This window comes from Salminus brasiliensis, chromosome 24 (genome assembly GCF_030463535.1).
Source record: "Salminus brasiliensis chromosome 24, fSalBra1.hap2, whole genome shotgun sequence".
Lineage (NCBI taxonomy): Eukaryota > Metazoa > Chordata > Actinopteri > Characiformes > Bryconidae > Salminus > Salminus brasiliensis.
In genome coordinates, this window is record NC_132901.1 from 23,024,953 (window position 1) to 23,036,238 (window position 11,286).

The 11,286-nt window shown below is 38.9% G+C and overlaps 1 protein-coding gene and 1 long non-coding RNA gene across 2 annotated transcripts; one reads left to right on the forward strand and one right to left on the reverse strand.

Moving 5' to 3' along the window:
- Nucleotides 1-210: 210 nt before the first annotated feature.
- Nucleotides 211-3,472, reverse strand: LOC140547144 (CD48 antigen-like). Its single transcript, XM_072670722.1, has 6 exons — nt 3,371-3,472; nt 2,628-2,966; nt 1,769-2,041; nt 1,515-1,631; nt 1,296-1,375; nt 211-479 (listed from the first exon to the last, which is right to left on the reverse strand). The coding sequence occupies exons 1-6, from the start codon at nt 3,414-3,416 to the stop codon at nt 420-422; spliced, it is 915 nt and encodes a 304-aa protein (XP_072526823.1). The 5' UTR covers nt 3,417-3,472; the 3' UTR covers nt 211-419.
- Nucleotides 2,828-8,978, forward strand: LOC140547149 (uncharacterized). The gene is made up of 3 exons (XR_011978397.1): nt 2,828-2,976; nt 5,546-5,578; nt 8,892-8,978. It is a non-coding gene; the product is annotated as an uncharacterized lncRNA (long non-coding RNA).
- Nucleotides 8,979-11,286: the final 2,308 nt, after the last annotated feature.

The following is an 11,286-nucleotide window of genomic DNA, read 5'->3' on the forward strand; positions in this document are numbered from 1 at the left end:
CTAGTGAAAATATTTTGATTTTGTATTCCTATTTCATTTTATTAACAAGCAAGTGGAAGTTTTCAAGCTGTATGAACTCTATATGTCTGTAATACGCCTCTGACGAGGAGATCAGATCCCCCAGGAGTTCACGTGTTAAATAATAACACTGATTGAAATGGTTGGACAAGTTCAGGCAGGAAAGTTCAGGCAGGAAGAACCAGCGGACAGTAAAATCTACTCAAATTAAATCCCACTGAACTGTAGTAAATATGAAACAGGGCACTGAGATACTGGTTAATACTAAAAGATGTTTTAATAAAATAAAAATATTGTAGAGAGTAAATGTTTGTGACCACTTTAAAACAAGTGGCTTAAACTTGATAAGCAAAAAACTAAAAAATGTAAAAATTACATACAAAAAACATTGAAATACAAATTTACGTCAAGATGTCTGAGTACACCACTGAATCCGGATCTTGAATTCTTGTTCCGTTTTCCTGTAAAACACAGATAAGACTACAGTTAAAAACCCCTGCTCTGCAGGATAACACTGTAAATTCAGACAGATATTTCATTTTGCTTTATGGCTTTGATGTGGCTGATACCTGAATGCTGACACAGCTGTAGTTTCATTAACAGTCTAGATTCTAGGTGATCTAGAGTCATTTCAGAGCAGTAATTAAATATGTATAAGGGAATTTAATATGTATGTGTTTTATATATATGTAATCTGGCACAAAAAAATAAGTCCTATAATGAGGATATTTAATCTTATCCCAGAAAAAGTCCCTCAAAAAGTCCCTTAAAAGTCAAAACCAATCTCATACTAGGAGTGGGCAATGATGACGTCATTGTAATCATGATAAATAACATCATAAAACACTTTTTACATCATGAGCACAGACATTATTTCACTATGCTAAAAGCATATGAGAGTGCAGTGTTGAAGAGCAGATGCGATAAGAAGATCCAGAGTGGTCTACAGGTTACGCGTGTCTCGACAAATTCATTAAACCAGTCAGACTAGTTAACCGTCAGGTCGCTGAGGCTGGTAAAATAAAAAGCCCGCTTATATTTCAAAAGGCTGCCCTTCCCCATACATGCAGAGTGAGTAGACTACACAGCCAGTACACAACCAGAACTGAAAAAAGACTCATTGTGCTGAATCGCGTCATTTGTTCTTTTGTAAGAATAAAGGACCATCAGAACTGGTATTGTAGGAAATCTGCAGAATGGTATTCATGCATATAAATTTTACGAGGTAAACAAGTTCAAATCAAAGATTAAATACAGTTAATTATTTATAAAATTACCGGTTTTGAATTCTGGACTTCCTTTTGTCTCTGAGGTGAAATTTTCACATCAATATAATTCGACTCACCATCTTCAGAAACTAGAGACAGAACAGCGTGTAAGAACATGTGAAATGCAAAAGCAGTAACACATACAAAAAAATTTAAATAAAACATATAAACAATAATAATAATAATAATAATAACATATGCTGCAGAATCACAAGATGTATTTCTTGCCTGGTTTTCTCCTCTTTTTCCAAAAACACACTGATATAAATAGTAGAGCAGCTCCAAACAGTCCAAAAGAGATCAGGAGAGGAGCCAATGACTTCACAAACCCATCTCCACGTGTATCTATTACAAATGAAACAACAACAACAATAATAATAATAATAATAATAATAATAATAATAATTAGTAATACATTTCAGCAACCAACAAACACCACACTAAAATAATGTAATCACAAAGTAATGCTGATTCTGACCTACCTGTGTTAATATTACAGAGCTCTGCAATGTTGAGCTGGGCTGTTTCGTGGCTGACTGGATTAGCAGACTCACAAGTGTAAGTGTAGATGTTAGGGAAGGTTCTATTCAGAGAAAGATGAAGATGTTCACTGGAATCTGATCTACTGATGCTGGAGATTCTCTCTTTCTCTTCATACCAGGACAAAGTCACATCCTCCCCGTTCTCCACAGAACACACAGGAGAACACGATTCATTGGAAGTTTGATTTCTAATGACTAGCGTTGATACTGGAGCTGTGGAATAAAAATAATTAATACAATACAACCACACCACAATACTATAAAGCACTAACAGCGTTGAGCGCTGATGATGATCAAATTCAGATATAAATCAGTATATAAATCATATATAAACAGTGTATAAATTATAATATTTACATAAGCCTCCCATATACCTTCCTAATAGTTAGTAATGCCCATTACTGTCCATATCTCAGATTGTACAGTGCTGAATGAGGACATCTTTAAATGAATTGATCCCTTAATTCATCATATTAAATATATTCTTCTGAACACATGAAATTAGCCATTTCTAATAAGCAGTAAAATTAATGTAAAAAACAAGGTAGTCATGCAGTAATTACAACAGCAATCTATCAGGTACTGTAATATATTGATCACAGTACAACACGCCATTTTGGACCAATCAAACCCAGTTTAGTGGCATGTTTCATAATTACACTACATTATTTTTTTCATAGATACACTATGCTGCATTATATTTAATTAAGTACTAAACCACAACAAACGTCCAGGGCAGCAGCTGCTCCAGTCTGAACCCAGTTCTGCAGAATTTATACATGAAAATAAATTTACTCACCATAAACCTTAATTCTGAAACTCCAGACTGAGAAACTTCCTCTAATGATCTGTAATGTATAAACTCCAGAATCTTCTCTGCTGATGTTTCTGATGGTTAAAGATCCACTGCTTCTGTCCAGCTGCAGTCTGTCTCTGAATCTGTCTCTGTTATATTCTGTTTTAGTCTCTCCTCTAAAGACCTGACAGATGACTATGTTTACATCTGCTTTCTCAGATCCATAGAGCCACAGTATCTGAGTATCATTCTGAACTCCAGTTAATCCAGTATGGATGGTTACAGTGTTTCCCTCCAGCTCCTGCAGTCTAACAGCCTCTTCTCCAGCTGTGAACAGCAGACCTGAAACAGTGTAGGTAAAGAAGTTCAGTCCACTGATGAACTCAAGTACAGGAGGAACACAGTAGTTGTACTACAAGGTAGACCCAGCTGCTGACTGGGAGCTCATCTACTGATCCTGCTTCTTTAGTCCCTCCATGATCCAGTACAGCTCCACTAAACTCCACACTACTCTTATCCAGATCCTTCTGATGTGCTTCTTCACCCTGAGAGCTCATCATCTAACACTGCTACCACTTCTTCCAGCCCTCCTCTCCTGAATATAAACACATCGACATTAACAGAGATGATCTTTACCACTGAATTCAGGTCCTGAACTACTAAGACTGTCCGTCTGTCTGTCTGTTCTAGCCGTTAAAACTGGACTGACTGCTCTGTAGGTTCAGACTTCAGGAAAGCAGACTTACAGTAAAGCAGGCAGAAAAGAGCTCGAGGAATCCAGAATATGAACATTTTAATGATCCATTTGATCAATAATCTATAAACCGAGCACTGAAGTCCATTGAGAGTCTTCTCAGCTTCACAAAGAGCAGAGAAGCGGAGCCTCCACACGCGCTGAAACAGGGCTGGTCTAGACTGAGCATGTCCATGATGCACTGCGTGAAACATTAACTTTACCTTTCACTTTAAAACGACATAGGATTAACAACATCAATCAAAACTACTGAACTAACTACTTAAAGTTCAGAACTGATCAAGAAGCTTAAAGTAAAGAGTTACATTTATTTATTTATTTATTTATTTATTTCGTGAATTGCTATTTTATTACTGATGATGATCTGTCTATATGTCTTTCTGTCCATTCATCATTCTTTCTTGCCAACCATGTCTGTCTATCCATCCATTCATGTAGCTGTCTGCCCATCTATCTATTTATCTATCTATCTATCTATCTGTCTGTCTGTCTGTCTATCTATCTATCTATCTATCTGTCTGTCTGTCTGTCTGTCTGTCTATCTGTCTATTAAATCCATAATTTTTTTAAATGTTTATTAAATCCATAAAAGCTGTAGCAGCATGATCATAGTTTAGTATCTATGGCTGGTTTTTATCTGATACAGTCAGGAGGTGATTTCAGAGTTTAGCTGCACTCAGGTACTCCCTCATACACTGTAACAAAGGGGTAACAAAGAAAGTCCTTCATTAAAATACAACATCAACTTCCACACTACACAGTGCCTATAGTGTCTTTAGGCAAAGCCCTCACAGTATATTCAGTCCCATCCATACACCATTTCCACTTTTCACTTGAAGAACTTCACTGACCTGATGTAAATGTTTTAGCTGTCTGCCCATCTATCTATCTATCTATCTATCTATCTATCTATCTATCTATCTATCTATCTGTCTTTCCATCCATTCATTTAGCTGTCTGCCCATCTATCTATCTATCTATCTATCTATCTATCTATCTATCTATCTATCTATCTATCTATCTATCTGTTATTCCATCCATTCATTTAGCTGTCTGCCCGTCCGTCCGTCCAGCCGTCTGTCTGTCTGTGCATTTATGTGATAATCATAGATCTAAATCCACAATCAGCTGTAGCAGCATGATCATAGTTTAGTATCTATGGCTGGTTTTTATCTGATACAGTCAGGAGGCGGTTTCAGAGTTTAGCTGCACTCAGGTACTCCCTCATACACTGTAACAAAGGGGTAACAAAGAAAGTCCTTCATTAAAATACAACATCAACTTCCACACTACACAGTGCTTATAGTGTCTTCAGGCAAAGCCCTCACAGTATATTCAGTCCCATCCATACAACATTTCCACTTTCCACTTGAAGAACTTCACTGACCTGATGTAAATGTTTTCAGCGTAACTCTGAGACCACTTTTCAAGCTGAAACCCACCCCCACTTCCGTTTAGTGTGGGTGAAAGGGGGCTGCTAACTGCTGCTACAGGGAGTACGAACCGTCCTGTTTTACCACCCTGTGCTCCTGCAGCAGAATTTGGGTTTACAGCCTTGTTGTGCAGCTTTTAAGTTTTGTTAAACAAAATATATCAGCTGAGTTATTCCAGAAGAAAGCCTGAACCTTAATGTGCCTCTGTCTGCCCGCAGTTCAAACAAACGATTGGCGGTTAGCCTCAATTCAAATTTACTATTTAAATACGAAGCTTCATCAGTCCCTCATTAAATGCTGTTATGTGACTAAAGAGACACAGCAAGACTACTGTTCTACAATCCAGGCCACAAATATGGTCACCCCTGCACTCCTATTAGAATATGCAACACTTCTCAGTGTTGTCATTATTATTATTATTATTATTATTATTATTATTACTATTATTATTATTATTGTATTCATATGTTTATTTCTGGTGTTGCATTATTCAGAAGATACTGTACCTTGTTTTGGTTCTGGTGAATTTCAGTGAGGGGTTTGTTCTTTCTGTGTTGGAGGTCTATAAAGCATCCTCCCCTCCATTTACAGCTATCAACCAATCAGTACACAGCATATATCAGCTGCATTAGAGATCTAAGAGTGCTGCAGGACTCGGCCATCATGGAAAAGTAGCACTGTTGTTTATCATTCATCTCTCATCACTTATTCAGCATCTGTTGTTTTTTCCACAGACTGGGCTGAGCTGTGTTTTATGAACTGAACAGGTGAGTCAGCTGGATTTTGTCCATCCCTTAAAAATCATCCTGAGAGGAAACTAATGTATACTGTCTCAAAACCATACTAATATAATACTGTGGATTCCTTGAAGTTAATTAATCAGGGTGACTTTAACCTGCTGCTCTCTATTTATAGGTTAGTCTTCATTTTTCTCTCCAGCAGAATTAATCCAAATTAAGCCACTAAACACATCACCTGGTTTATTAGTTCCTTATTTAGTTTCCTTAAAAAACGTTGCTTCACCGGCGGTTTGGAGGCTGTTAGTGGAGGAAAAGCAGAAGTAAAGATAACACATACACACCCCAGCAACACACACCTCCATGTACAATAAACCACACCCATTTGGAAAGGTATGTTTATTATGAGAGTGTTGAATGTGTTTAAGTGTAAATATTAAAATAAAAAAGTTTGAAATGGGTTAAATATTGTTTTGTTGGAGGTTCCTATTCAGTCTTGCAAGCACACACACACACACACACACAAAAACGGTCACAACCGACAGCATCTGCTGAGCTCATCACATGAGCAACGGTCACAGAGGCAAGAGGAAATTGTGGGAAAGAACATAAAATAGGCTTTGTCCAAAATTTGACATGACCGGCCTTAACATCATGACAAATAAAAGGGGGACACACAGAGCATACGTGGCAAATTTGATTTAATATGAAATAAAAATTATAAGATCATAAGCCATTAAAAAACTAAAGCGAAAATTCCCATAAGAAAACTCAGAAGGCTTAGACACAAAAGCACAAGAACACAGGAGATGCCCACTACAAGCACACTATATAGTGCTCCTGATAAGGCCTTTAGTCCCAGCCACTACAGCATCACCAGACATTGCACAGGCTCGTCACACAGTACACAGCCTTTATTGGTTCTACACATTGAAACTATGCACACATAGTACTTCAGTAAGAAGACCTAAAACACGTAGAGAAGTATTTGTGTAAATAAGTGCTTGGTTAAGCCTGTTCGTACCTCATAAACATTAATTATATAATATCTAAAACATTTAAATTAGTCCAAAAAAATAAAACTGACTTTAGGCCTGAAAAGTGAAAGAGAACCCAATGAGTGAACTTAACTGATCTTAAATCATCATAAATTTCCACTTATGGGGGAAATATCTGAACTTCTCAAAGTCAAAGTCCAAGTCAGCTTTATTGACAAAACTACAATAAGTACAAGACATATACAGGACTGAAACTGCGTTACCCTCCGACCCGGGTTGCAACAATAAACATCAAACATTTAAACATCAAACATTAAATATCACTAAGCTTTACTCCATTATTAATATCTACTTAGATACGGCCTGTTTACTCCATGTGAGTTCTGAGAACCTCTTCAGAAGGTCTTTCCAGACACTCTAATACATCTGGCAACCATCCACAGACCACAGAGTTGGGTGGTTCATACTTAAAGAGTAAGTCAGACTGAGCCGAAATAAAGCCCACTGTAGTCTCGTAATGTTGTTTGGGTTATTTGTGAGATCTGAGAATTCTCCCCCCAGAGCTAATGTGTCTCAGTTTCCCTGAAAACTCCTCCCTCCAATTACCAAAACCCTGGATTTCCTCAGGGACATTCCCACCATCTCTGCTTTCAGTTTCCTCAGTTATCATCTCAGTCCTCCTTCACAAACACCCTTTTCACAATCCTTTAGACATCAGAACTATCAAATTTTGACTCTTCACAAATTCTTGGTTTTCTCATGAGCAGCTTCACAAGGAAACCCTTGGGTTGCTTTCCCAACAGCTTGAACTTAAAAAACTATGTAGTAATTATGAAGATGACTTATTGGCTGCTGGATATTGGTTCACTATGTAGACTGACCTTCAAGTCAAATATTGAGCCTCCAGGCAGATGTCTTTACATCACAAATCAAAGATTAATAAGATAATAAATATTTTCCAGTTAAATTCAGGTTTCGGACCTTACAGTGGTACTGTCTGAGCACTAGATCTTCTAGATAAACTGCAATATTGACTCGTTTTGATTACTTATACTCATGACATGATCACAATGACCTTGTACGTGTTCAGGTCGCTCATGATACACTGAGTGTGGCATTTTATACAGTTTCTATGAGCTGGTCTTGCTTGTCCCGCTCTGGGTATAAACAAACACTAACCACAACCTTTAGCGTTAGCTTAGTGCAAACATTGCGTGCTGCTGAGGCTCAGTAGGTCAGTGTGTTCTCACTCATTCAGCTTTTTAATAAAGACAATATAAAGGAACTGACTAGAGGAGTTAACTTGCAATGCAAAGGTTCCTCTCTCACATCTCTTTCAGTTCTCACCATCACATCCTGTTCCTGCTCACAGTGAAGAACAAAGGTTTTAATGTAAGACACCGTGGCGGTTCTTCAGCTGTTTAAATACTGAATCAAAAAACTGCTTAAATTACAGTGCAATAGAACCTCTATTCACAGCTTTCATCAGGTAAAAATGATGAAGTACACTATTAGACATGATTACCCTCGGGAAAGAGGCTTAGGTAGGACAAAAGTGAAAACCAGGGGGTGTTTCTACTGGCAGGTGTTTCTAGACCAGATGTCATATCATGTAAGTGCCTTCTGTTAATGACATTTAACCTGCTCTACGGAAACCTGTCCTTTATCAGCTCCCTCAGATCAGCCTACAGATAGTCAAATGTTAAACCAACGGTTAGATGTTATGGTAACAGAGACTGATAGGAAGAAAAGACCATGCAACTGAGAACAACACGGTTACTAAGCAACTAAGATCTGCTGGACAGGAAATATGTTTAACGCCAATGCACTCAGTCATGTGACCAAGCCACATTCAAGCCCTGTGTACATTAAAGTGCATTAAAGTATATTAACACTTTTAAGACTTTATATGAGCTAAAAAGTCAGTTGCAGTGGTGGTGGCTTAGGGACATCTCTATGTACTTGTGTGGTCCAGCCAGAGACTTGACTTGAACCCAATCGAACATCTCTGGGGAGAACTGAAGATGGCTGTACACCGTCGTTTCTGTAGGGGGTCAGTCTGTGCTGCTGCCTTCCAGCAAAGGGGGCCACAGCGGCAAGGCACTGTTACCGAAGGGAACTCCAGTTCCCAGAACCCCTAGGGGTAATCCTTTGTTTGTTTGTTTTTTTCTTTTCATTATTCTAAGGGTTGCAATTCCACCCATGACCTGTGCTGGCTGGTGGCGCAGTGTTGGATCTCCACTACCAGGGTTGCTGGGTCAAATCTGCCTGGGAGGAGCTTTCTTCCTATAGTCCTTACAGGTTTTCAGACCTGTCCTTACAGATTTTCCCTCTCTGTACTTAAGGACACTCCCTGCCCGCCCCGTAACAGTTCCTCATGCAACCTGACGGAGCCTGAGATGACCTGATGACCAGGCTGTAATTGATGTGAAAGGTGCTTTTCGACTTTCAGAATGCATTGTGTATAGATGTGGTTTAACACATGAATAAAGATGCATCATTATAAATATGTACAAATGTATCTCCACTGCAGTGGTGTGTACTCATTTAGCACACATATGAAGATGCGTTTCATAAACCAAACTGCAACTGTACTTCTGTAGAAAACCACCGTCTGTACAAATCAATATTCTGCCCCGGATACAGCAACCCACAGCCTCAGCTATGAGTTGCACAAAGATGCATTAAGACCTGAATCTTGACTGTGAACTGAGGGTGCACCTTAATCTTGTAGTGACTGAAGCTCTGGACTTTTAGCATGCCTTCCCAGCCAACATGCTCATATGGGGATCACAAGGGTGGGACATGGGCAAGGTGTGTTCCAGGTGGCCATGGGCTCAGAGTGGATTTATACATGTGTTTTTTTACTGGGACCCAATTGAGCTTCCCAAACTAATCCCGTCATTACAGCCTGCCTTTATCTCACATGGGTCCCCTCTAAGTCCTATGTGCAGTGCACAAATAAGCTAGGGCCTGTGTTCAACCCATCCTGGTTCCATCACTGACCTTGGTGGGCATCCATGAATGGGGCCAGCATAGAACCCGAGGACAACATTTTTTGGTTCCCACTTAGGCCACCCATACAGGCCCTAAAAGGACATGCTAGCTGGGTCTCTTTTGTCTCCTGAGAGTGCCTATTTCATATACAGCTTGATTCTGTTATTCTTTACAATGCAAAGTTGAGGGCCCCCCACTAACCACTGTTGCTTCCTCCCATCCTTTCATACAGATCTCAGTGTGTGTCTCTATGTGTTTAACTCTTGGTCAAAGGCTTTAAAGCAGTTCAGCAGGTCATTTCTCTTCTTGTCTTCTGGTCCACTTTTGACCTTTAACTTCTACTTACAGATACATCATGATCATACTGAAACCACATTAACAAAACCATAACTGGAATCAAACATGAAAGTGTCCCACCTTCTCTTAATTTTTCACACCTTACCCGGGGTCCCTCACCACTTCCTTATGTGAAGTCAGTGACTAAACCTTCATTAAAAGTGTTCTTACCCACAACATGAGCATGTAGAGTAGTGTTCTCAACAACATTTACATATAGAGTTTTTACCAACAACAAGGAGCTGCTAGACATTTTGGGAATCTTTTATTTGACGGAAATTAAACTAGCTCTGTCTGTACTTCTACAGATCATGTAATGTCGCTCAATAAATAAATGTAAACTATAAGGTTTGAGTAATTTGTTTAATGTGTTTCCTTTTATCTAATTTTAAGGATTAGATGTAGATCTGATCACATTTCAGGTCACATTTATGCAGAAATACAAAACATAAATACAAGGACATAAATCATACTTCATGTTGCTGTAAGGACTTAGCCATTGGGTTGGGTGGGGGTGGTGGGGTGGGTAGTTTCCCTGAAGTACATTATAACCCCCTACATATGCATTGGCATCCAATGGTGATCCATTACTACTAGACTATTATATTAATAGTCAAAAAAGACAAAAAACACCCACCTATACAAAACTGCTTGTTTCTGCTTAGAACCCCTATCGGATTCTAGTGCTGTTACCTAACTGAAGTGCATCTTTTTGGCTGTTCTAGTTGGAATACTGTATATAAACTAGTCTCAAAAGTCTCAGTCTAGTCAATCATGTGATCATATCGGAGTCTGTGCCTGCAAGAGCGCCTGCTATCATTACAGCACACATACAATGAATGTAAGCTCTAAGCTCTAAAATACACTGTCTAAATGTTTGTGGACACCCCTTCTAATGAATGCCAATAGAATAGGACTCTCTGGAGCAGATAAACATGAACCTACTACCATGCCTAATGCCAGTTGTGGAATGTTTGGAATGATGGATGGTGCTCCATCCAATACTTTTAGGATGAGGTGGGGTGATGATCATCCAACATCCTTACCTCACTAACCCATATGTTTTTAAATGCAATCAAATTCTCACAGTAATTCTGCTCCAAAATCTATTCGACAGCCTCTTTCCCAGGACAGTAGAGACAGTTACTTCAATAAGCTGGTGTCCCAAAACTTTTGTCCATATAGTGCAGCTGCATCAATGGAAACAAATGGAAATGGCGCCACCTGCTGACACTTACATTTGCAACTAGCTGCAAATTGAAGGTCAAGGTGGAGCTTCATGATGAGCTCACAGACACAGCCTTAAGAATTTACACACAGACCCTTAAAAGTCACATACCAGAGATATGAAGATCACAGATAACACTTACACTGATTGGTCCAGCCAGTGTTTTATTACAGACCAGT

Excerpts from the sequence above, each read along its gene's own strand:
- LOC140547144 (XM_072670722.1), bottom strand. The coding sequence starts at position 3,416 with ATGTTCATATTCTGGATTCCTCGAGCTCTTTTCTGCCTGCTTTACT. Across the intron at positions 2,042-2,627 it reads TTTCAGAATTAAGGTTTATG|CTCCAGTATCAACGCTAGTC; the intron begins GTGAGTAAATTT and ends TTTATTCCACAG. Across the intron at positions 1,376-1,514 it reads GAAAAAGAGGAGAAAACCAG|TTTCTGAAGATGGTGAGTCG; the intron begins GCAAGAAATACA and ends TTCTGTCTCTAG.